Raw genomic sequence first — 26,586 nt, 5'->3', positions numbered from 1 at the left:
CTCCATTCAGAGCCGGCCTCTGTGTTGCAGGGTCTTTCCCGCTGGGCCGGCGGGCGCTCCGTTGGCGGGCGCCCGCCGGCCCAGCGGGAAGGTCGGAATGGCCTCTGCGGTCTTCTGACCGCGGAGTGGCCATTTGGCGGTTCCCGCCAGGTGGGCGGCATCCGCCGCCCGCCCGGGTTAGAATGACCCCCATAATGTGCTACTGGTGAACATTGAGCAACTAATATGCGCAGTGGTGAAGCACAGTCATTTTTCAAACACAATTAATAGCATCACAGGTGCTTGCTTTCATGTTTCACTTCTACCTTCTATAAGGTATCTTGAGTGAGATTCACTAGTCTGAAATTAATGTAATGAAGCCCCTGGGCTGGCCAGTCACAGTGACACTCAACAGCCACTTTTCAAAGTTCTGCTTGCAGAGAAGCATGCACACATATGGGGCACAACTCTACACTCCATCCAGGCATATAGTACCAGTAATTCTCGGTGGTACTCCGGGCCGGCTTTAGGGTGGTGTGGCCGCACCGGGTGCTGGCCTGGATTTGGGGGGGGGGGGGGGCGCTGACGCCAGGTTGGCACTGTTTAGCAATAACTTACGAAACCTGCGATTTAAAAGCACCTGCTGAAAAGTTCCTTGTGCGCCCAGCCTTCAGGAAGCACTTAAAATGTCAAGATGCCTTTGGTGATTAATGTTCCTGCTAGAGAGGGAGATCGGAGTTTAGTCGAGGGGCCGCCTTGACTTGCCTTAAAATAGCATAGAGGGTTAAAGAGCCTGCTGCAAAGAACTGAACTATATTTTATGTGGATAGCTGAGTAGATTAGTAAAGCCAGCCTTTACATGCACTTTAAAACAAATGAATGTATGTGAAAGGTGGGCTATGGAGAAATGAGTGGCAAATTTGCCCTGTGGTAGAGAGGGAATCTGAAGAGGTGGTCAGAGGGTGGGGGGGCACCAAAAAAGACTAGCACAGGGTGTCACCAGCGCTAAAGACAGCCCTGGTGGTACTGTTTACATCATGGACAGTAACATGTCCATTGGAGCATCTGGAAGCGAGTGCGTGGCAGATTACACCCAACAAATGATGCTCCCTTCTTTCTTGTGTTGCAGCCTTTGCTGGTACTGCTGCCTCTCTATTTTCCAGTTGGAAGGGGGAGAACCGTGGTCATGTGTTGGGATGGAGCTGGCCAATAGCAGAAAATTTAACTCGGAAGGCTCCACACCGAGACCCAAAGTAAAATCATTAGGATGTTATGACCTTGGAATTTTATAGACAGGTTGGCATATGGCAGTTTGTCAGAGCAGGCCTCTCAGATACTCTATAAGTATATAGGAGAATGATAAGGCGACCATTGCTGTCTGGTATTTAACTGGCAGGCTGTCAGTGTGGGAAGACCAACAGCACATGGATCTCTGGGAGCCAAAGGAGCAATCATTGCTGAGAAATAAGGGAAACCAGTGCAAAGCAGTGGCCCACCATGGAATCTCTTGGGCTTTTTCCTCAGACCAGGCAGATAAAGCTTAATATTTTAGGGATCTCACTCTTAAGAAAACATGTAGCGAGGTTGCAGAAATCAGGTTTCTTTTCATGTGGTCAAGCTAGTCATTGATGATAACATACAGGTTAAACTCCTTTCCTTAACCAGAAGTCTTTAAGGCAACATTTTCAATATTTGGGCCTTTGCAGTTATATAGATGCGTTCTGACAGGTTCTTAGTTCACCCAGCAGTCTCTATCCTCCTTTTCAGATGCAAGCAGAGCAAAAGTGAATGTCCATTACCATGCATGCCTTTACCACGCATTATTATAAGTATATGTAAGTTGGGTAAAACCACCACATGTGTGTATGTGTATTAATGTACACACATTTAATATTAATTTTTTTTTTGGAGGGGGGAGCTCCCATACCCCCCCATTTTTTTATCTTACTTAAAACTCCCTTTATCTCTGCCCACCCCAAGTCCTCACTTTGTTATGTTATGTGTATTTCTAAAGTGCACTATCACCCGCAAGGGTATAGTGGCACTGAGTAGGTGTATGTGTCTTTACCACAAACTACCCCAATCCCTAAAATTACCCTTTTCTCCCTTTACCAATACCCACTCAAAAACACTAATTTTACCATCAAGTTCCTTTACCATTAATGAACCCTAAAATTGCACTTAGCTCCCTTTACCACTCCCCTCACCTAAACCATGTGAGATAGAGGCATTGCATTGGAAAGACTTTCCTGTAAAGGTTGTTTCCCTTTTGCAGTGTGTTAATTTATAATTGTGTTCTATTGTTTTTGACTCAGCCCTTCACACCATCTTTCATGAACGTGGCCTTTGCTGCTTGAATTCAAGAGATAAGCAGGCTTTAGAGACCACAATTTACATTGTGGGACGTATACCTAGTATCCTATTCTATAGGGAACACATGCCATCTTATCTTAGATATTACAGTGTGTTCCCTACATCTTCACAGATCCAGGAAATTTCTGGGAGTTACACACAAATAACTTGTTTATCAGGAGTGGAACCCAAGGTGCTAATATTAAGAAAGCTTGTGTGGCGATGCATAAGTCAGTGCCAAATTGTGTAATTAGCCTCTCTATACTTTGCTGTTTAAAAGAGAATTACTGTTTCCAAGTGTTTGTGTTTTCCACAGTATAGCTGCTCAGTGCAGGGTGATGCCATGCTCACTGCCGTATTGGTCAGGTAAATTCATAGGCACATCACCACGGCTCCTCCTTATCTCATAGTCTGGGGTCTCACTGCCTCCATTCTCAGAGGAAGACACCTTCCTTACTTCGCCTATCGTGTGTTATCCATCCTATGAAGTCCTTCTGCCACTTGCTACCTGAGATACTGAAGTTGCCTCTGTTCTTCATGCTATGCCAGGATTTCTTTTCGTGTCAAAAGGACACACAACACAGCCCCTCAGAGTGAGATGTATACAGAGTTGCCCTACATTCCAGCAGAGTTGGTGTCTTTTGATGCTTGCTCTATCACGACAGCGGAGGGATCAGATCATTTGACTTCACATGTGGGCACCTGGTGCCAAGCTGCCATATGCACACAATGGAGTTGCCAGGGCCCTTTGAACTTCACCATCGTTGTTCCTGCATCTTGACTGTGGGCCCAAATACACTGGTGGTCTGGGCTCAATGGAAAGGGCTGCTGGCATGCTAAGCACAGGGACTCTGGGAAATGTGTGCCACTTGCTCCGACTAAACCATATACCCTTGGGTGGGGGGGAGGGGGGTCAAATGCAATACCTAAGTTAGCAGGGGCCAACAGAGTGTGTACCGTAAGTCGATTTAGTTTGAACCTAAAGCTAAGAGAGACCTTATCATAACACAGTGGTCTGCATTATGCTAGACGTCTGCTTATCAAAGATGCGAAGATAGGTTGCATAGAGAAACGTGGAGGAGGCAAGGAGGAAGTGGCAAAAAACATTTTAATCATTATAATGCTTTACCACTCGGAGAGGGCCCTTTGTGTGAGAGAAAGGTCATATATGAACCTGGATCTCAGAGGACATTGTTGACATAAGAGTCCTAAGGCATTACGCACAGTTTGGTACCCACTCCAGAAGACTATGAGATCGCTTACTGAAGCTGTACACACACTATTCATGAAACAATAGTTGTTGCACAGACGGGGGTAAGAGAACTATGCATTCCTTACAGTTGGCTAACTTTAATTGAAAAAAAATGTTGCCAAATTCAGGGTGGTACCTTGTATGCTAAGAGTCGCTGAACTCACAGGGGCCTTACACTGGAATTCATGGAATTCTAATTTTTTCTGTAAAAATCATATTTCTTGAAAAATCTTGCAGAGGTTAATGATGCTGTAAGCCAATACCATGCTATGGTGAAACTCAGCAGGGGACACAGAGCTCCAGTGCTTCACGAGGAGTGAAAAAAGCTGTTAGTTATTTTTCAGCTTTCTTCTCATTGCATATAAGTCATGTATCTGAAGTAATATGAGGCCTCAAAGGATATCCTTCTAAGTGAGAAACATTGTGGTCCTGATTTTGTTATATGTGGATGACTCAGTAATTCTAGCAAGAACTCCAAATACATTTACTCCCAATTGGTGGTAATAGAAGCCTATTACAATAATAAAAAAAAAATCTGAAAATATTAATCAAAACTCAAACTCGCGCTAGAGTGTGTCATAACATTCAAATCCATTTTACAAGGCAATAAGGGCTGCATTAAACTGTGCCATACAGAAGGAAATGTCATGACCCAATAATCTGGTGGATAGACTCAGGGAAGAACATAGGTTGTGGATGGCCAAGGAGATGGTGAATACTGTGCATTGCAAATGTCCAACCGCATAACAAAACAGTCCACTAAAACATATTGATTAGGCCCAAAAATAACTGCGATCTCTTTACCTGTTTTGAAGCCAGACATCAGATAATCCTTCAGTGTAATTACCCCTGCTTGCCCATGTTGAAGTATAAGCAAAGAGAAAGTTAGTAGATACAAAACTTTGAGACACTTCCTGAAATGATCACAGTTCCATGGAGAGATATCAGTCGGGCAGATCTCACCCTACAGTTAAATTGTACTTGAGCTTTCTCGCAAATACCTAATTGTTGTCCTGGCAGAGCATATGATCTTCAACTTGGACTCAAACTGCCAAAAAGAAGCTTAGCACAATTGAACTGTTGTCTAGGGTGTGCTGTAGGTGCTAAAGAGCTGAAATATTTATTGGCAATCCCGAACTGAACTTTACTGCTGGTGTTTTTACTCCATATTTACAATGGTAACAGTAAGTTTCAAGTCCCAGAATACAATGTGATGTTTGTTAAAAGGTCATGACTGATTAAAGTGAGACATTTGCCAGGGGGACACTTGGCAGTTATGAATATCCACACAACAGCAGCACCACATTCATGTAGTCAGGGAAAGAGCACAGAAAAGCAGTGGTGAACATGCTTGACGTGAACATGCTTAAAGTATCACATTTCAGGTGCCTTAGAATTTAGAAATGAATCTGGTGTAATTCAAACATTTGAATGTTTTGCATGGTACAGTGCTGTTGGTTGAGGTTGATCACCCCCTAGAATGTCATAATATTCAGTAAGGAGTAGGTGTACGTCTCACATTTTTTCCAGAAAGTTGTTTATTACAAACATTTGAATGTAGCACTCTTTCTGTTTTTTAATCTCTTAGTCCTGTAAACCACACAAAGTCCTGGCAGAGTGAGAGGTAATGGGATGTGCAAGTGCGTAATGAGATGTGAGTGTAATTGAGAGTGCATCATACAGACTTTGGATGTTTAACATAGTCTAGGACCATTGAACGTACTGCAGTGGGAAAACACTCCATACCTTTCAAATTAAATATGTGATTTAACACCAGGGCTATGGAATTCAATAAAATATATACTTGTCCATGGGACAGGTTGAGCTGTATACCTTCTTGTCCTGTGAAAAAAAATCTACTTGTCCCTTTCCATGCCATGTAGTGTAGCAACAAATTATGGCAGCAATCTCATTATATAAGAGCTCTGATAATAGCTTCTCTGCTAATGCTAGGGCTAATGCTATAGTAGGGCTTTAATACTAGCAATTTCCTTATTTTGCCCCCTTTCTGCAGATCTGCATGATGGGCTGAAGGTAGCGGTAAGCAATAGTTCCAAGGTTGGAATGCCCTTTTGAGTCTGTGCAAACCTACTAACTTGCATGTTTGGAAATGTACTCCTGACTGGCAGAAGTGAAGCTTCTTCCATGGTTGGAGAAAAAAGTAGTTGGAGGGAAAGTGAACTTGTAAACGCTCAACAAATTTTATCATGAGTACATCAACACATGCATATTTGCTTGTGATAAAATGCAGTTCACAAATACTTTCTAGGAGTACAATTTCCACATCTACTTCTGTACGTTCTTGTGAGTTCATGAAATACGTTAATCTGCACTAATGCAAAAACATATACTTTGTTACTTTCTTTAAGAATTGGGCCCCTAATTAGGACTGGCTTTCACCAAGAACTTTTGTTTCTATTAAAATTATATCTCTCTTTTTTAGCCTTCTGTCGGCTGTCTTCACTGTGAGTGATAGCAATTTGCTTATTTACAAGGAGCATATCGCCACACAAAGTAATTTTGTTCAGTGCCTGGAGCTACTGTGTAAATGTGCGTTTTCTGAGACCAAAAATAGTTTTGATTTTTGCCATTTGTTACAATGGTGAGGGTTTGGCAGCTCCCCAACAATAAAGTTTTACAAAAGCTGTGTCAAAACAAGACATGCATTGGCAAAACCAAAAGGCTGGCCACAAGTGTTGGACCTATTGACTTTGCCAGTGCCTGTTTATTTTTATGTTTCCTATAATTTTGTTGAAACTGGTCACACTCATTTTCCATTATGAATATTGTTTGAAAATACTAGCATGTTTCAATACATTTTACTAAATGATGCTTCAAAGAAATGGTACTTAAAAATCACAGTAGTTAAGCAAAACATATTTTCCTAGTTACATTTATTTATTTTATGAACTTTTTTTTTTTTTAGCAAAGAATCATCAATCTTGCTTTCAAACTTCAGCAAATATTTGCATTCAATCAGAGAGCATTCTGGGAGGATTATACTTAGCTTCATATTGTTCAACTTTTCAAACGTGTATACACATTTTTTTTAATGGAACCACGGTCAGTAATGCAGTCTAAGCTTACATTGATTTAGAGCGCTCACTCTCATAATACAGGCTTTGCATTAATGAAGAATAAATACAAGTTCGAACAGCATTAATATATGGACACAAATGTTACCTCAACTCCCAGGGGCGTAGCTTGATCAGTAAGATTGGGAATGAGCTTCAGATTTTCTGACAATCAGGCTGGCATATATGGCCTGATTACGACCTTGGCGGAAGGGATTACTCCATCACAAACGTGAAGAATATCCGCCGATAGTCGTCACGTTTGTGACAAAGTAATCCCCTCCGTCAAAATCGTAATTAGGCCCATAATGTTTAAATACATTATACGCCAAACATAGTGCATGGGAGGGGCCTAAGGGGCAGTGAAAAGAGAGAGGAATGTGGATTGGTAGGGATACTAAGTGAGGGACAGCACAATATTTTGTAAAATTACCAATATTGTTGACCACTTTAAAAACTGAGAGGGAGAGAGTGTGTGTGCCTTTTTATCTGAATGTATGTAAACATTCCTGGTGAAATCCGGCAGACATCTCACCATACCCGACTGAAAGCATCTGTACCCAACTATTTATCAGAAAATTAATTTATTAGGAGGGAGTTGCACCCCACTGCCCCCGTTAAGCTACGCCTTGTCAACTACAGACAATTCCCTTTCCTATTCCATAATGTGATCCTATAAACTGGCAGTTGTAGGGTTTGTACTGCAGGGGGTTGGGCCAACTTGTCCCAAGGATGAAGTAAACATGAAAGGTTGTTGTCCTCGACCTCACAAATATGCCCAGGGCATCAAACTATGGAAATTCCATGCCGATATGTTTTGTAACCACCAAAAAGACAGGGCCTGATTTGATATTGGCAGATGGGTTACTCAGTCATAACGGTGACGGATATCCCGTCCACTGAAATCTAAATCCCATAGGACAAAATGAGATTTAGATTTCAGCATATGGGATATCCATCACTGTTGTGACGGATAACCCGCCCACCTACATCTAAATCAGAGGTTTACTTTAGGGGTTAGGCTACTGACGAGCACTGATTGCAAAAGGTTTGGAAAACAATGAGAAAACACTGCTTAAAACCATAAAAAATAAACACTGAAAACAGGACAGTATGTCGTGGACAGACATGTAAAAGGAGGTTAAGGATCACGTGTGAAGGGAGACAGTTGATCACGTTTGAAAAAGTTGTGTAGAGGGAGGCTGTCGATTTGGGGTCAAGTGTGAAGGAGAGCTGTTAGTTCAGGGGCACACATAAAGGTAGGCTGTCTGTTCATGGTCACAAATAAAGAAACGCCGTTGTTTCAAGGCCGCAGTAAAGGGAGCTCTGTTAGGGTAAAGAGAGGCAATTGATTCAGGGCTATGCATAAATGGAGACTGTTGATTCAGGGTCTTGGGTAAAGGTAGTCTGCTGATTCACAGTCGCATAATAGGGAGGATGCTGGTTGAGGGTCACGCTTAATAGGGAGGCTGCCAAATTAAGTTAACATGGAAAAGAGAGACTCTTGAGTCTGTGTAAGATGAGAAGAGGAACTGTTGATTAAGGGCCATGAATAAGGGAGACTGTTGCTTCAAACTCGCATGTAAAGGCAGGTTGATGATTAAGGGTCACATTTGAAGGGCAGCTGTTGGTTAAAGGTCATGTGTAAAGGGAGGCTGTGGATTCAAGGCCATGTGTTAAGGTAAGCTGTTGACTCAAGGTCACGCTTAAAAAAGTCTATTGTTTAAGAGGTAAGTACGAGAAGAGCTGTGGCTACAGGTGGAGCGAGACTGTCGAATTAGGATTATTTATGGAGGGAGACTGCAGATGTAGAGTCAGACTGAGAGCAGAGGCTGTTAATTCGGGGTCAGTTTTGAATGAAGACTGGTGATTCAGGGGGTTGTCAAAAGGATAGGTGTCAGCTCAGGGTCACGTGTAAATTAAGGCTGGCGATTCACGGTCGCATGTAAACAAAGGTTGTCGATTAAGGGTCACATGTATCAAGGGGTCTGTCGATTCAGGGTCACGTGCAAAGAAAGGCTATCGATTCCGGGTCCTGTGTAAAGGGAAGCATTTGCTTCAGTTTGTTGCATAGAATGAAATTCTTTATTCAGGATATCGTATTGAGGGATATTATTCATTGTTACATATAATATAAGGCTATCTATTTAGGGTCACTTAGAATGGGAATGTATTACCTCTGCGCCAGTGTAATGGTAAGGTGGTGTATTAGGGTCATGTGTAATGGCAGGCTTTCCGCTCAGGATCACAGACAAGGGGACGCTGTCACTTGTGAGTCTTGCATAATTAGAGGCTGTTCCTTCTTTGTCACTCGTAAAAAGAGGCTTTCAGTTCAGAGACCCTCAACTAAAGGGAGGCTATTTCTTCAGGGTGCAGTTCAGGATCAGGTGTGAAGGGAGGCTAGGGTTTTCTTGCCGCACATAATGAGGGCTTGTGCTTCTGTGGCTTGTGTGAGAGGATGCTGCTGCTTCCATGCAACCTGTAAAGGTAGACTGGAGCTTCTGTGCAGATTGCCAAGTCAAGGTGCCACTTCCGTGCTTAGTATAAAGGGATGCTGTAAATTTGATATCGGTCCTAAAGTAAGTATGTTAATTTGATGTGAATTATAAAGTAATGCTGTCTCATCGATGTCACTCATTATGGGAGGCTGATGGGCCAGCCTTATTTATAAAGAAAGTTTATCAATTTGACATTGCATGTAAATAGATGTCACTTTAGAGTCCCTTATAAGGAGGCTATCTATTCATTGCGCTCGTAAAGGAAGGCTATCCATTATATGCCACTTGTCAAGGAAGTATATTGATTCAGTGGCACTTGTGGGGCAGATTCTAATAATCCAGTGTCATTCTTAAAGAGAGGAAATTGATTTAATGTCATTCCTAAACCAAGGTTGTCGTATCGAGAGTGCAGCAAGAAACTTGTTGATTTAATGTCACTTGTAAAAGGAGGCATCTACATCATCGTCGCACACAAAGGGAGGCTGCCAATTAAATGGCACTCACAAAGTGAGGCTTTTGATTCAGTGTCCCTCTTTGGATGGAGGTTGTTTATTTAATGTCACTCGTAAAGGATTTGTGTCATTTGTAAAGGTAGGTGGTTCTTATGTGTCCTTAAAGAAAGGCTGCTGTTTTGATCCAGCGTCACTCTTAAAGGGAGGCTGTTAATTGAATTCCACTCTTAAATGGAGCTTCTCTATTCATTGTCAATTGTAAAGGAAGTCTTGATTCACTTTCAATCTTAGAGGAATGTCACTTTCAAAGGGAGGGAGTTGTGTTGAATCGCTGTCACTCATTAAGGGATGCCATTGATCCAATGCCACTGTTGAAAGGAAGTGGTTCTCTCTTGAAGGGAAGCTGTCGATTCAGTGTTACTCTAAAATGGAGGCTTTTCTGTTGATTTAGTGTTACTCGAACTGAGGTGGTTGTGTTGATAACGTTTCTCTCTTGGAGAAAGGCTTATTCCCTCAATGTCACTCTTAAAGGGAGGCCTTCATGTTGATTCAGTGTCACTCCTAAAGGGAGGCTTATTCATTCAGTGTCACTCTTAAAGGGAGGCTGTCATGTTCATTCAGTGTCACTCTTAAAGGGAGGCTGTTATGTTCATTCAGTGTCACTCTTAAAGGGACGCCGTTGTGTTGATTGTGTCACTCTTACAGGGAGGCTTATTCATTCAGTGTCACTCTCAAAGGGAGGCTGTCATGTTCATTCAGTGTCACTCTTAAAGGGAGGCTGTTATGTTCATTCAGTGTCACTCTTAAAGGGACGCCGTTGTGTTGATTGTGTCACTCTTACAGGGAGGCTTATTCATTCAGTGTCACTCTCAAAGGGAGGCTGCTGTGTTGATTCACTGTCGCTTTTGAAGAGTGGTGGTTCTGTTGATTCAATGGCACTCTCGAAGGGGGGCTTTTGATTCAGTATCCCTAGTAAATGGAGGCTCCTGGTTTGCTTGTCACTACCATGTCAATCATAAAGGAAGGTTTGTAAATGTGACATACGTGCTAAAGGAAAGCCATGCCTTCACGTTCCTCACCGTCATGTGATCGTGCTAGTGTGGGGTGAGGAATGCTGACTCGGAAAACGCAGAGCACTGCCAATGCTGTGGAAGGTTAGGGGGCCGAGGCGCTCCAGTCCCACTAGATAACGACGCAGCGCGCAGTTTCCCACCAGTGGAAACCCTGGCAGGCCCTGCAGAGCACTGGGCCATGCGGGCTCCACCAGGCATGCGAGCAGCGTTCCGCCAGTATAGACGAGGCTGCAATTCAGGACTGAAGCATATTCGTCCAACTGCTGTACAGTACTTGAGCATAAGAGGGGCGACTGGGAGAATTGGGGTGTACTGTCATAGCCGTGCGCTGGGGTCTCAGTACTAGAATAGCAGAAGAGGATTGCATTGTACTGTCAGAGCTTTGTATATGCCACTGTCAAAATAACGGGGTGTTTCAAGGCAGTATTGAGGCGCATCAGTAGTACTGTACCTATTTTTCACCAGTGCCTGCATGAGAGGAGCTCTCTAAGTGAGCCTCTGTACTGGAATAATAGGCGGCTGCAGACGAGTGTTGGGGTGTACTGACATAGCTTGTTTGCGGATCTCGGTACAAGAATAATAGGGGGCTTCAGATGAGTGTTGGAGTGTACTGACATAGCTTGTATGCGGATCTCGGTACAAGAATAATAGGGGGCTTCAGATGAGTGTTGGAGTGTACTGGCAGAGCTTGTATGCGGATCTCGGTTCAAGAATAATAGGGGGCTTCAGATGAGTGTTGGAGTGTACTGACATAGCTTGTATGCGGATCTCGGTACAAGAATAATAGGCGGCTGCAGACGAGTGTTGGGGTGCACTGGCAGAGCTTAATGTCGATCTCTGTACTGGAATAATAGGCGGCTGCAGACGAGTGTTGGAGTGTACTGGCAGAGCTTGTATGCGGATCTCGGTACAAGAATAATAGGGGGCTTCAGATGAGTGTTGGAGTGTACTGGCAGAGCTTATATGCGGACCTCGGTACAAGAATAATAGGGGGCTTCAGACGAGTGTTGGAGTGTACTGGCAGAGCTTGTATGCGGATCTCGGTACAAGAATAATAGGGGGCTTCAGACGATTGTTGGAGTGTACTGGCACAGCTTGTATGCGGATCTCGGTACAAGAATAATAGGGGGCTTCAGACGATTGTTGGAGTGTACTGGCACAGCTTGTATGCGGATCTCAGTACAAGAATAATAGGGGGCTTCAGACGAGTGTTGGAGTGTACTGGCAGAGCTTGTATGCGGATCTCGGTACAGGAATAATAGGCGGCTGCAGACGAGTGTTGGTGTACTGGCAGAACTTGTATGCGGATCTTGGTACTGGAAACATAGGCTGCAGAGGAGGTTTGTATGTGGGCCTCGGTGCTCTGAATCTCAGCATGGGATTGAAATGCACCGATGAAGCTGTGTAGTGGGCCTCGGTACTAGAATAGCAGGGGAGAACTGGGGTGCACTGTCAGAGCTCTGTATGTGGGCCTCAGTCCTGGAACAGCAAGCGGATCCGCAGTGGAGATTTCATTTTTCTAGCAGAGCTCTGTGGGTGTCCTCAGTACTGGAGTAACGGGGTGTAAGGAAGGATTGCATGGATGGAAAGCAGTACTGGAGTGACGGGTTGTAAAGATAGATGGAAGGTTTCCCAAGTCCCTGTGTGACTTCCTCCTGTCCTCTGTTTTTTCCTCATCTTTCTGCGACTTGTAGTCCGTGTTCAATACTGGGTTAACTAAGGCTGTACACCCCAGAATTCTAAGAAAAAAACCAATACTGACCGAACTGTTCACGCATGGGGAACCTGCAGCTGTGGGACTGAGGTACACTGGCAGAGCTGTGTGTGTTTTTGTATGTGTTGGTCTCAGTACTGGCTGAGCGACACGTAGTCTACCTGTGCCTATCTGTCTCTCATTTTAGGGGAGTGGACAGCAGTGTGTGGGTGTCACTACTGAGATTCTGGGGCGCTGCACCATCAGTACTGTGTACGTTTGTCTCAGTACTTGAATATCCGGGACCAGTGCAGGGGACACTGAAGTGCAAGTACAGATGCTTATCTGCCTCACGGTACTGGAGGAGCAAGGCCTACGGGCTACGACTGGACTGTACTGAGAAGGATATGTATGAAGATCTCAGTATTAGAATAACCGGGCCAACGGGGTAGGACCGAAGTGTACTGGCAGAGATGCGTATCCGGGTCTCGGTACTCGAATAACATGTTTTGCCGAACTATTGTCAGATTTTTAAGGGGACCATTAAAGACCATTCCTTTAAGGCTTATTTCAATAAAACAGGTTCTATGCATGCCAGTATTTCTTTTTTATGAAAAGTATTAACATTGGATAATTAAAATTGAAGAAATAGTGTAAAACCACTATGGACAACGCAAAAGTAAATTAGTGCACCCCATTCTTTTTTTTATAAATATTTGTATTTAGTTTTTGGGAAGTTGCATCGCATACACAAGGTAAGAGAGGACAGCACTTAGGATCTCGAGAGCACAGCTTCGAAACAGAAAACAAGAAAAGGTGCAACAGCCATAAGGGTCTACTAACAACCCCTTCCCATCTTCCCCTTCAACTTGACATCCGCCAGCCATACAAGTACATCATATCAATGATAATTACTGTCCGCAGCTTCAGTACCTTTGTGTATTAGCATCCACCATGCCAGGCCCGGCCCCATACCTAATCTCCCATCTGCAGCTCCAAGAAGTACTAGTGTATTCATCTGTCCCATACTTTATAAACATTTTTGGGAAATCCCTGCTAGAATATGTAACTTTTTCAGCTCTTATGTACATGCCCATGCTCGGTTTTCACTCCAGCAGACTCGGACTCTCACTTGCCCCGCAGTACCGGACTAAGGGCCAGATGTAGCAAAGGTTTTTACCCATTCTGTGTCTATGGGAAAAAGTGTTCGTACATATGGCCCCATATCTCTCTTCGTCCCATTGGCAAGTCAGTCTCATTAGGGATCTCCAGTAGGATAAATTTAAGGTCTAGTGGGATCGAGTTCTGCAAGGATTTTGCTAAGTTCCCCTATAATAGCCATCCAATAGGTATGGATTAATGGGCATCCCCAAATAGTATGGAAAAATGAGCTATCGTCATCATTACATCTTAAGCAATTCGGGTTTTGTGCCCTTCCCATGGCGAATAATTGCTTCTTATCATAATATACCAGTTGAAGGATTTTTAATTGGATCAATCACAGTCTCAGTTTGATTGCTGCCTCTCTTGGATGCATCAAGGCCGCCTCCCAATCAATATCTTCCAGGTCTGCCACCCACCTCGCTCTCAGCCTTAGAAGGGTATCAGGCATATTGTTATTTAGGGTTTTGTAGGTTAAGGGTACTGCATCTTTTCCCAGTTCCTCAGTGAGCAGCTGCCTTTCTAGCGGGGCAAACCCTGGCATGCCCTCCCCGGTAGCCCCTCAGCTCTCCAGGCATGACACACCTGTGCGTATTTCAAGAATTGGTTGCTATTCAATTGATATTCACACTGAAGCTAGGGAAATGTCATTATATTGCCCCCTTCAAGTAGGTCTCCTATTTTGGAAATTCCAATGAGATCCCTACCCTCAAAATCTCGTGGTTTCTGTATCTCTGAGTGACAGTTTCCCTCCCATAGTGGGGTTTCCTGTGTAGGCCTCCGGTCCCAACCCTAACACTTCAAAGCTTTCTCTCAGACTGCCAATTCAGCCTGGGAGTGTGTGAGAAGGTCTTGTGTTCCCTTGCCCCCATATAAATAATGTAGACAGGACCTATACCCCCTATTGCGCCCTCTGAAGCCTGAAAGTGGAGTGATCTGCAGGGACGAATAGCCAATCATTAAGGTTAATCAGATGGGTTGCCCGATAGTAGACCTCCATATTGGGTAGGGCGAATCACCTGTTACACAGATTACCTTGTAAAGTTTTCAAAGCAATTCAAGGGTGGTGGCCACCCAATAGAAAAATCTGCTTGTCACTGTTAAGATAATTTTGAATAGGGTGACCAGCCCTATTAACTTAAGAGGTAGACCTCGCCATCTCTCCTAGGGCACCCCATTTTTAAGGAAAGTCATAAAAGTGCACCCACTGGTGCATGGTCTATCATTGGTACAATCTCCGACTTTCAAGGATTCACAGTTGCAGATATAGGCCCAGAAACAGTACTCCTAGAATTCTACTTTTGCCCGAGCAAACAAGCAAGCATAAATTTCCTTGTGTGAGAGACGTCGTCTTCTGAGCGATTGCAAATATGCTAGTTATAACACTATTTTCTTTTTTCCCGATGAAGAAACCCCTTTCCTTAACCACCTTTTTCTCTGAAATGGTGGACTTCTCCTGACTTAATTCCTTGTCATGAGTAAATTTCCAACCTTTTCCAATGTGGGTAAAGAATGGACGTTTTTGAGTTGCACAAATTCACAAGGCATTCCAGCCCTGGAACTACAACTACCTGCCTACTTCCAGCCATCGTGAGTAGGTTTATGTAAAAGTAGCAAATACAGTTTTCCGCCCACTTCCAGCCACTGTGAGTAGATTTGTGGAAAGGTAATAAACACAGCTTCCCGTCCATTTCAATCCCCTCTGAGTAGATTTGTGGAAAGGTGACAAACACAGCTTCCCGTCCGCTTCCAACCACTGTGAGTAGATTTTTGGGAAGGTGACAAACACAGCTTCCCGTCCGCTTCCAGCCACTGTGAGTAGATTTGTGGAAAGGTGACAAACACAGCTTCCCGTCCGCTTCCAGCCACTGTGAGTAGATTTGTGGAAAGGTAGCAAACACAGCTTCCCTCGCACTTCCTGCCGCTGTGAGTAGATTAGTGGAAAAGTAGCAAACACAGCTTCCCTCGCACTTCCTGCCACTGTGAGTAGATTTGTGGAAAGGTAACAAACACAGCTTCCCGTCCATATCCAGCCACTCTGAGTAGGTTTGTGGAAAGGTAGCAAACACAGCTTCCCTCGCACTTCCTGCCGCTGTGATTAGATTAGTGGAAAAGTAGCAAACACAGCTTCCCTCGCACTTCATGCCGCTGTGAGTAGATTTGTGGAAAGGTAACAAACAGCTTCCCTCGCACTTCCAGCCACTGTGAGTAAATTTGAAGAAAGCTAACAAAATCAGACCCTTACTAGAATCCAAATGTGATCTATAATATGAGAGCTTTCTTAATCAGAGACACTGTTAACAGAGCTCTGATATGAGAATGCTGCAGTGATTGGTCACTATACTACCTTGCACCAATAGGATCAAGTAGATTCTTTTTTTTACCGAGCAAGATGATTTCTGAAGTCGAATCCCTTCAACAAGTATATGTTTTATAAAGTCTTAACTCCTGGAAATAAAGGGGTGTATATTTGTGTGTGCGTTTGCTTTGGAATAGGAAATGAACTGTAGCTCAGAATCTGATTGCACCAGCATAGCTGTGTGTGATAATCACAGTACTGGAGCAGCATGGGGAGCTGCAGAGGAAGCCTGCATTGGCAGAGCTGTGCATCTCAGGCAGGATTGAGGTGTACTGGCATAGTGCTGTGTGTTGGTCTTAGTACTGAAGGAACAGCATAGTGCAGGACTGAACTGTAGTGGCAGTGCAATATGTGGCTTCTAATATTGGTATAATAAGCAGTGCTGCTTGCAGAACTAAGGTCCATTTGTAAAGCCGTGCTTGTGGTTCCCCGTACTGGATTAGCAGAACAAAGTGAAAGGCAGCATTGGGGTGCACCGGCAGAACTGTATGTATTGGTGTCTGTACTGGAGAAGCCAGAGTGTTTGTATTGGTCTCTTTGTGAGTTGGTAGCACTGTAATAGTGGAGGGTTCTGCAGTTTACAATTGAAGTGCATTGACAACAGCTGTTTGTGGACTGCTAGCACTGTCACATCAGAGGGTACTGTACGCCAAGCTTGAGTTGCTTTGGAAGAGTCATTTGTAAGCTACAGACACAGAATTGCTACAGACCAGGATTGATGGGAATAGGCAAAACTATTTTTAGAGCTCTAGTTCTGTAACATTGTAGTCTGCAGAAGGAGAGAGTTGAGGTACCTTATCAGAAGTGTGCATGGGAGAGCTGCAGCTCTGAACGTGTGCACGCAGGGAAGGCTCTGTGGGGAGGGGGCTGCAGGGTGGGTCGCACTACTGGTTCAGTAGGAGGTGCATCGACAGGGGTATTTGCAGATCACTGATGCCCACTCTTTTGCCTTTCCTCGCTCCAGGCTCGCCATCCTCACCATGAACGTGGGCACAGCACACAGTGAGGTGAACCCCAACACACGTGTTATGAACAGTCGGGGAATCTGGCTCTCCTACGTGCTGGGTATTGGCCTGCTGCACGGGGTCCTCCTCAGCATCCCCTTCTGTAGTGTCCCGGTGGTCTGGACACTCACCAACACCATACACAACATGGTAAGTCCTGCCGCACTGCTCTCCTACCTACTGGGCGCTGTGCTGCTGCACCACTCTATACTGGGCACTTTGCCATTCTGCCATTTGCACCGTGCCACTATAATGCACTCCTGTGCACTGCACCACCCTTTCCAAGGCACAGTACCCCTGGGGTACAATGCCACTTGCTCTGGGGCAATATGGAACTTTTTCTAAATCATTGTATAGAGTGGTACATTGCATAGAGTGGTACAGTGCTCCATCTCTCTTTGCCCGCTTTCTCTCAACCTCCCTCTGCCCCTCTTTCTGTCTCCCCCTCTGCTGTCTGTATAATTCCTTCTATCTATCTGCCCGTTTCCCTCTCTGTCCATCTAGCATTCACCTTCTCACTCTCTGCCTTTCTCCCACTCTGCCATTCTCCCCTTCTGTAGTTCTCCCATGCCTTTCCCTTTTGGTACTTCCCCTCTCTCCTAGCTCTTTGTCCTTCTTCTGTTCACCCCTCCCTCTCTCTCTCTACTAACTTGCCCTTTCTTGTTCTTTTCCCTGTCCTCCCTTTATTCTTTCTCCTCTGTCATTCTCACCCTATTTCCTTCTCTGCCCTTCTCATCCTCTTTTCTTTCTACCCTTCTCCTCTGTCCTTCTTAGTCTCTCCTTCATCTGTTCTTCTCCCTCTCTATCCCTTTCCTCTCTATCCTTCTCCCTCGCTCTTTCTCTCCCTGCCACTCTCTTTCTCTCCCTCCCTCTTTATCCTGTTCTTATTCTCTTTCCAGGCCTGCTCCTCTCCCTTTCCTCAGTTTCTTACTCTTTTTCTCACTCTCGGTCACTCGTTCTCTGCCCTTTACTTCTGTCACTTTCCCTCCCTATCCTTCTCATGCTCTTTCCGGCCCTTCTCAATCTCTCCTTCCTCACTGTTCTTTTCGATATCTGTCCTTCCCGTTGTACCTGTCTGAACTCTTCACTCTCTCCTTTTCCCTTCCTTATCTGCCCATCGTCTCCCCTACTTTCCCCCTCTGCCCTCTCTTTGTCCTTCTGCCTCTGCACCCCCTTCTGTTGTATTCTCTCTGGCTTTTATGTTTTATGTTCTTTTCTGTGTTTTTGTCTTTCTACCTCTCTGTGCATTTACCTTTTATTCTCCCTCATTATTCTGGTCCTTCTCTTTCTCCATGTCCTACCCATCGGATCCCAACTCTTCTTTCCCTGTGTTTCTTTCTCAGCAGATAACTATTTTTGGAGGTGAGCAGGGATATTGTCTTGCTTCTTATTATAATTTGTTCATTTCAGGTAGGTGTTCGTGGGAGGAGAGTGTACTGACTGAGGAAGGTATTGAACAGAATGTTGTGGAGGACGTTTGCCCCTTCTTGATTGTGTAGCTGCAGCCTGTTTCAGTTGTTTCCACATCCTCACCCCTCCACCACCTACAGCCTACTTGGGAGCTAGAGCCGATGCTGAGAGCCAGCTGTGCTTTGCTCTTCTGCTGGAGGGGGCTACTGAAGCGCAAGAAGAAATAGTCAGAAGTGGAAAAAACATTATAGAACAAGTGTAGTGAAAAAACACGAGCTTCGCACAGGTTCCTGGCACATTCACAGGTCTTCAGAGCACACGAAAGCCCAGTGCCCGATACTTGTGCCTCTCTAAGAGAGGGTTTAGGTGCAAACATGCACCACAAGATAGGAGGGGGACAAAACCTGAGAACTACAAGGAAGGGAGTTTTTAAAAAGAGGGGGGGTCACCCTCACAGGCACACACACCCTGATGTAGCACACATCACAAGCTCACATGGAAGATGGACATTGCCCTTGATGTTCTACCTCAAACTCTAATATCCAAAAAAAATTGCCTTTGTGTTTATTGGCAACAAGTTCTGGCAGTGACTCAAGGTCAGTCTGTCGGAGACTCTATTTAGATAACAGCAGCTCTTGAGAGCAACGAGGATAGAGAAGCGATGGGAGACCAAAAATAGGGCCTGGGAATGAGATGAAGTGGTGTTAAGGCCGAGGTTTAGTGCAGTGCTGCTCAAGGTCACCCAGCACTTCGGTACTTCGTTAATTATAACGACTTGTGTTTTTTTATGTGGCCCTTCATTGTGTATTTCTGCCATTTCCAGACACTGTAACAAATTACTATTACCCAATTTATGATACTTAATTTACAGACCTCGGAAGGATGGAAGGCTGAGTCTCCCTTTCCCCAATCTATAGTCAGAACTCCCAGAACACTGTTTGTTCCCTTTTCTTTTTTTTAAAAAACAAATTACATTTGAGTTGGGCAGCGTCCCACGTGATAGTATGCTTGTCCAAAATCAGGTGTTCCTTTAAACTGAACCAGAGTTGCAAGATGGCAGACAGTCAGTACATGTTAAAAACAGTAACCATTTGTAGTGCAATGTTGTAGTGCAGATGACCTCACAGTACATCTGAGCTATAGAATTGTTTGTGAGGAGTCAGGAACCTGTTGTGGGACAAGTTGAATGTGCCTGCAATCTGTGATTCCCTAATACGCACCAGTTTCAATAATTTGATGTAACTGATCCAAAGTTTACCAGTTTGCAGCATGCATGGCTGGTAAGCCCTCTGCCTTTGGCGTTTGCTAATTTACTTAGTGAGTTTGCTTTATGTCATCAGACAGTGTAAACCTTTAGTCCGCTCAAGCTGAATGGTCTCTAGCATTTTGGCAGATAAAGAAACTGAGCAAAGTGTGCTGTCCATAATTATGCACTTTGATTAAATGAGTAGCAAGCATTTAAACCTATGTCTCCTGATTCTAAATACATCGTTGTTGCTAAGTAATCCTACATAAAGCTCCCAAAAAATAACTCATGCAGCTTCAGATAATTTAGTGTGCAATTCAGAAAGCATTTGCAACTTCTCAGAATGAATGATAGATCGAATCTGGTCTTTTTTTTTTTTTACTTCTGTAAAAAGGCCTCCATATTTTATCAGCAAATGTGAATTTGTATTTATTAAATGTATTTGTATAGTCGACAACGCTGGAAACCACGCCATTATGACACCACTAGAACCATAAAGCACCCTCAGTGATGTCTGTTCCATATGGTTCTGCACTTTTGATGCAAATCCAGAGTTCGATAAAGGTTTACTTCAGAGGACACGATCTTGGGTCAATGTTAGGGATGTCTCTGCCTAAGCGTTTGGGCTTTGAGCCCTGTCAGGATTGTGACAGTTAAATGTCCATCACAGACCCTCACTCCATCTGCCTGAGGTGCTAGGGATCAGATCACGATTTTTGTTCTTGTAGCGCCTTCCTCAGTATGCTTTTGAAGGCCATAAAGAAGCGAGAGGCCAAGCTGTTCATGCCTAGAAACTGGTAAGTCTTCTGAACTGACTTCGATCAAGGGCTTGAGCAAAGCCCCCCTCTCCTTCCTTGAAGTCACCATGGCATAAGAAGCACAAGAAACAATGTTGTGCTTCTGCACCAGGTAAGTCTCCTCAGCACTTCCTGCCTCATGTGGATTCTTCTTCTAAACCAGATTTGGAGCCCATTGCTCCTTTGGATCTAGCTCCGGTGGCTCCACTGATGCTGGTGCCTTGCACAGAGCTGAATCCTCTAGCTCCCCAAGAATCACTGTCCTACCGGAAGTTTCCCACTCGAGTTCCAGCCCCTCCTCATTTCTTAACGCAGTGTTTGACCTTTTCAGTTGAGAGGTGGTCGCCTCGGGAGCACCTTTCCTCCGGATGGAACCGCTTCTTCCTCTAGGATAAGTTCAAGGTGATGTTTTTTCCTTAGGCTTTTTTTGACGCTGAAAGCAAAAAACTGGGTGGTGTCACTCAATTTACACAACATGTATTTCCACAATCGTGCAGTTTCACAGGAAGTACCTGTTTTTGTGGTCAGGTCCACTCACTGTTGGTTTGCAGTGCTCCTGTTTGGTTCAAAATTGGCATTAAGGGGCTTCAAGGAGGTGATGGCAGTGGTGATGGCCTACCTCAGAAGGTCAGGAATCCCAATATTTCTGTTACTAGATATCTTGCGGCTCAAAGCAGAGTTGCTATAGCAGGTGTCACATCACTTGCATTGAACAGAATCCCAACTGTTCGACTTGTGTTTTCCTGTCGGTGTACCCCGATCTTACCTGGAGCTCTCACTGCACCTCCTGGTATAGGGGCGGTTCTGGATACAACTCAACTTCAAACCTTTTATCCTTTTCCAGGGGGACCAAAACATTCAGGCTTTGATTTTAATGTTTAAGGAAGGGGCTGAAATACCAGTTCTGATTGTCTTACCCCTGCCGATCTACTGGTTTCATGTATTCTGGCTGGTGATTCATTCTTATGTCGGATAATGGAGGACAGAAGCAGATAGAAGTATCCCCTCCGTGACTGCGATCAGCTACACTTCTGAGATTTTTTCGTTGATGAAATCTAATGCCATCTGTAAAACCACATATTTGGAGACACTCGGGCACCCTGATCCGGGACTATGTCCTCATGAGTGCTGACCTGAGGACTGTTTGAGTTGGATTTCATCCCTCCTTTTTCTATATTCCAGATTAGGTCATTGATCCTTGGAAGAAATTCTCTATTTTGGAGTGGTGATACCCAGAAGATTGGGCGGAAAGCTCTATGTGCCTGTCGCTCTAGTGGAATTTGCTTTCCCATACAAATCTTTGGATGTGGAACCGCCCTGATGAAGGTGGCCTCCCATTGAAAGGAATACCGAAACACGTGTAGGCACTGGTTCCTACAGCCCTATGTACAGCAACATATTATAATCCTTGAGTATCATAGAATGTTGTACTCTATTATTGCAAAAGACTTGTTGAATACAGATTTATTTATGATTTCTCTGTATGTAGCTTTTATGTTTTATGTGTTTATTGTTGTAGGAATGATGGTTTTTGTTTTTCCTGAGTTTACAGTCCTGTGTATTTGTATATATTTATTCTGTATGTAGTTTTGTATTTGGAATATATATTTTTAATATTTATAATAAACTATCTGCGAATCAATATAACATATGTCATGTGGTTTGACTCTAATAAGTAGACAATATTACAAGTAGGTTCTGCTTAACATCAGATGCGACATATTAGTCATTGAAAGTTTGACATACACTATATTGGATATTATTGCATATATCCTGTTGGTTGTTCTATATATATATCCTTTGTTTGTGTATCGTTTTGTAGCTCGTTATTTGTTTCTTGTATTTCAAGTATATTTCCCTGGATGAGCTACTCTATATTACCAGGGACCCTCTATAGTTTTACTCTTCATGTATTCCCCTGATCACACGTGCACACTGGCACATGAGATCTCTGCAGTGATGCCCTCACAAGCAGTTATCTCCATCACAGAGGAAGTTTGTTGGACACTGTGATGCTCTCCCAAAATGCTCCTGGTAGTCGATAGAAGGGAACCTGCTACATGGGATGTACTTACACCCTCCACCGTCTGTGGTCATGTTGGTAATAGATTCCACCTGCTCTTGGTTGAGGTGCTCATCTAGAGTAACTGGAGATTAGGGGCCTTTGGTTTCCAGAGGAGCAGGTGTTTCACATCAGCCTCCTAGGATCTGAGAACACTCTAACTAGGACTCACATTCTTTCTCCAGATATTGACAAAAAATATGACTGCGATCTTGCTGCCCACAAGTGGCGTCTCTGTTCAGTGAGGCGTAGGACATCTTTTCCCTTTGGCGGGCACCTCTGGTGTATCTTTTCGCCACACTGGACAATAGTCAATTCCCTTACTTAGTTCTGTGCTCTTCAATTTCTTTTCAGGGGAACCTTGGGGGATATGTTTCGGTTGCAGGGAGATTTTTCACTTCACTACAGGTTCCCTCTCATACCATTGATTCCTCGAGATTTAAGGAAGATTTGTGAAGACCAGCCTTGAGTTATCCTTCAGATTGGCCGAGAAGGGTGTGGCACGTAGACCTTCTGCGCCTCTCCTTGTGCCCCCTGCTCCATCTGCCTTTCAGGATGGATCTCTTCTAGATTAAGGGAAGAATCCTGCATCTTAAACTCCAGAGCCTCTACCTTTATGGCTGGAAATTGAGCAGGGGCACTTAATCTCTTTTCAGGGGCCTCCAGAGGTGGTGGATGTCATTCTGCCTGCGCGTCCCCCTTTTGAAAAAGAAGTCTATTCTAGAGGTGGCCCAGGTTTGTCACCTGATGCATGGATACCAATTTGTATCTTTTATGGGCCTGCCTGTCTGAGATCCTCCATTTCATGCGTAGATTGGCCCAGCAACGCTGCACGGTGAGCACAGTTAAAGGATACCTGGCAACCTTGTTGACACTCCTCTACCTTCCACACCTCCCACCCCCCACCTACAAATCTCCAGTTTTGATGAGTTTCTTAAAAGGGCAAACATATTTATATCCACAGGCAACTTTCATCATGCTTCAATGAGATTTTAATCTAGTGTTGCCATTTTCTCAGTTTGAGCCCCTTCACAGTTGCCTGTTAAGGCTGCAAACATTGAAGACTGTGTTTTAGGTTGCCATCAGGTCGGCAAGTTGCAAGCACTGACCTTCCATTCCCAGTTTGCTACCTTATTTCTCAACAAGTTGATTCTTTGAACGAGAGCTGCTTTCCTGCCCAAGTTGATGACTTCATTTCACTGTTACAAATTTGCATTGTACTAGCAATATCAGTTTTATTCGCAAGTCGTTAATCACCTCAAAGACACGCAAAAAATGGATGGAATCTGAAGACAGGATGCAGGGAGGGCGCTTTATGATTTAAGTGATGTTACAGTGGCATAGTATCTGGTGCCACTGTGGAGCTGGCATCCTCTACTGGAGTGGGAGAGCTATTGAAAGTTTCCAGATCCAGTCTGACACCTAGATATTCAAGAAGAGATGAATAGTAGGTAGGTAGAGTATCTACCAGAAAGATTGTTACCGAAAGTATTTAACCTTTTCTTCAGGGCACCAACCTGCTGGTTCGTATCTTAGCAATATGAGGAGTGTCTCTGTGCTGCTTTGGGCATGATTAGTCAATCGGTGTTGGCTGGATTGGGACTCTTGTGGCTTATAAAATCTCTTATGACTTATAAAATCTTTTAAAAGGCTGCAAAGTGTCAGACATCAGTGGTTCTATCATTGCTGATTTTGGTACAGCCTAGCAACAAGGCATTTATCCTATGAACGAGGGCAGGCATGAATAATAAATCATTGAATTGTAAGACTGATTAAACTTTTGAAGTGAGGACTGATTACATGATGTTAATTTTGTGATGTGAGTTGGACCTCATCAGTTGGTAGGCTCCAAGTTAGAGTGAATGTCATTACCAGAGATCATCCTGAACTTAAATGTTTTGGAGTCAACTCATTTCGTTGAGCCCATCTATGTAATCCTAGTCTCTTTTAGAGAGTAGGCAACAATCCAGGTTTGATTGTGCAGAATTCCTAATGGTTTCCAGTACTTTCACTCTGTTTATGCCATTTGTACCATAAAGTGTGAGACTTCAAGGGGGCTATGATGATTTTGAAACAGATTTGTGATTTATGTTGAATATTCTTTTTTATGACCACTTGTGATATTTTACCTAATATGCCAGATTACAGGGCCAAAATTATCACATTTATCACCACCTTGGTATTGCAATTGCTGAATGTGTTATGTGTTATTTCTGTATTTTTTGTGTAGAAATGTGCTTTCAGAAATGGTTTGTGTACAGACCGAGCATTGTCACATCTGTGGTGTCCCTTTATTTGGAGAAGTCTGAGCATACTCTGGTGGTTCAGAGGCTGTTTATTGATTTAAGTGGCTGGACTCACAACATATTCTTTAATGTTTGAATGTGGTTTGTTCCTTTAAGACCGCTATGCTGTTCACCAGATGCCATTTTTTGTAAATCAGTGTATGCATTTTATTGGTCACTTTCATGTCCTTTGATCTCTGTACTGGTTCTAGTAGGGTCTCTTTTGGTGTATACCAAACTTTCTTCAGACATCTATTGGGATATTGTCTTTGTTACGGTTTTATCAATAGGAAGGTTCACATTTTCGAAATAGTTTAATGTTTTGCAGCAATCCCTCCTTTGTGTTGAAAATTGGATGTAAGGTAAGTTGTCCTCTAGAACATACAGTTCAAAGCTGTCAAACTTAAGGAAGCTATTTCTATCGGTGTTCTCTGTAAAAAAAAAAAAAAGTTTGGTGATCTTCAAAATGATGTATTTGCAAATCTAAAACTGCAATTGCATGTGCGCACAGGTGCTGTGTGCACATGCAAATTGTGCATCTTTTGTGTGCCTTTGAGAACTGGATGTTAGCTAATCTACCATTCAACCATTGCTTGAATTTCAGTAAGATCTCTTCACTATTAGTCCATGGAATAAACACATCATTGATGTATCTGGCTCACAAAGAGATCGCAACAGAGTTACTTTTCTATATCCATTTTTCCATGTATTCTGCTTTGAAAATAATTGCCAGTTGTGGAGCAAAAGAGAATCCCAAAGTCGTTCTTTTAACCTTGATGAACATCCCATCTTTGAATTTGAAGAAATTCTTCATAGGTAGATTTTGAACAGTTTTAGTAGGAACTCAGTTGGTACTTCTTCATGTGATCTAACTCTCTTTAATAGATAAATCTACATTACTTCAAATGCCATATTTTGGGTAATGTTGATTTTATAGTGCCTGTACATCATACATTAAGTGCAGCATCAAATTTAATCTATTTAGAGGTGAAATATTTAAAAGTAACTGAGTTCGTTTTTTGAGGAAACTACATTTATCATGATGCAATGGGGCAGATTATTTGCTGGGATGTTAGGCAGGTGTGCTCCTAACTATTTGTGACTTTAAAAAGGCTCCCTTGAGCCACTGGGCTGACGAGCTCTGGAGCAGGCACCGGCATGCCAGTGAAGAGGTATTGAAACCGGATGATTAGTGGCAGCATTTCCAGCACCCCGCAAATTTGTTCTCTGCTGAAGAAGGGATTAACCCAGAAACACATGTGTCCAGAGATGCACAGCAAAGGCTGCACCTATTTAGAGGTGAAATATTTAAAAGTAACTGAGTTCGTTTTTTGAGGAAACTACATTTATCATGCTGCAATGGGGCAGATTATTTGCTGGGATGTTAGGCAGGTGTGCTCCTAACTATTTGTGACTTTAAAAAGGCTCCCTTGAGCCACTGGGCTGACGAGCTCTGGAGCAGGCACCGGCATGCCAGTGAAGAGGTATTGAAACCGGATGATTAATGGCAGCATTTCCAGCACCCCGCAAATTTGTTCTCTGCTGAAGAAGGGATTAACCCAGAAACACATGTGTCCAGAGATGCACAGCAAAGGCTGCACCTATTTAGAGGTGAAATATTTAAAAGTAACTGAGTTCGTTTTTTGAGGAAACTACATTTATCATGATGCAATGGGGCAGATTATTTGCTGGGATGTTAGGCAGTTGTGCTCCTAACTATTTGTGACTTTAAAAAGGCTCCCTTGAGCCACTGGGCTGACGAGCTCTGGAGCAGGCACCAGGCATGCCAGTGAAGAGGTATTGAAACCGGATGATTAATGGCAGCATTTCCAGCACCCCGCAAATTTGTTCTCTGCTGAAGAAGGGATTAACCCAGAAACACATGTGTC

The 26,586-nt window shown here is 43.7% G+C and overlaps 1 protein-coding gene across 1 annotated transcript in view; it reads left to right on the top strand.

Annotated features, from left to right (window-relative positions):
* Positions 1-26,586, top strand: part of ORMDL3 (ORMDL sphingolipid biosynthesis regulator 3) — a 90,681-nt gene that overhangs the window by 3,698 nt on the left and 60,397 nt on the right. The window contains exon 2 of the mRNA XM_069237424.1: positions 16,858-17,047. Within this exon, the coding sequence (XP_069093525.1) occupies positions 16,874-17,047 (174 nt within the window). The 5' untranslated portion in view covers positions 16,858-16,873. The remainder of the gene's footprint in view (positions 1-16,857; positions 17,048-26,586) is intronic.

The sequence above is a fragment of the Pleurodeles waltl genome, chromosome 6, assembly GCF_031143425.1.
Source record: "Pleurodeles waltl isolate 20211129_DDA chromosome 6, aPleWal1.hap1.20221129, whole genome shotgun sequence".
In the NCBI taxonomy this organism is placed as follows: Eukaryota; Metazoa; Chordata; class Amphibia; order Caudata; family Salamandridae; genus Pleurodeles; species Pleurodeles waltl.
This window is presented reverse-complemented; position numbering and strand designations above follow the sequence as displayed.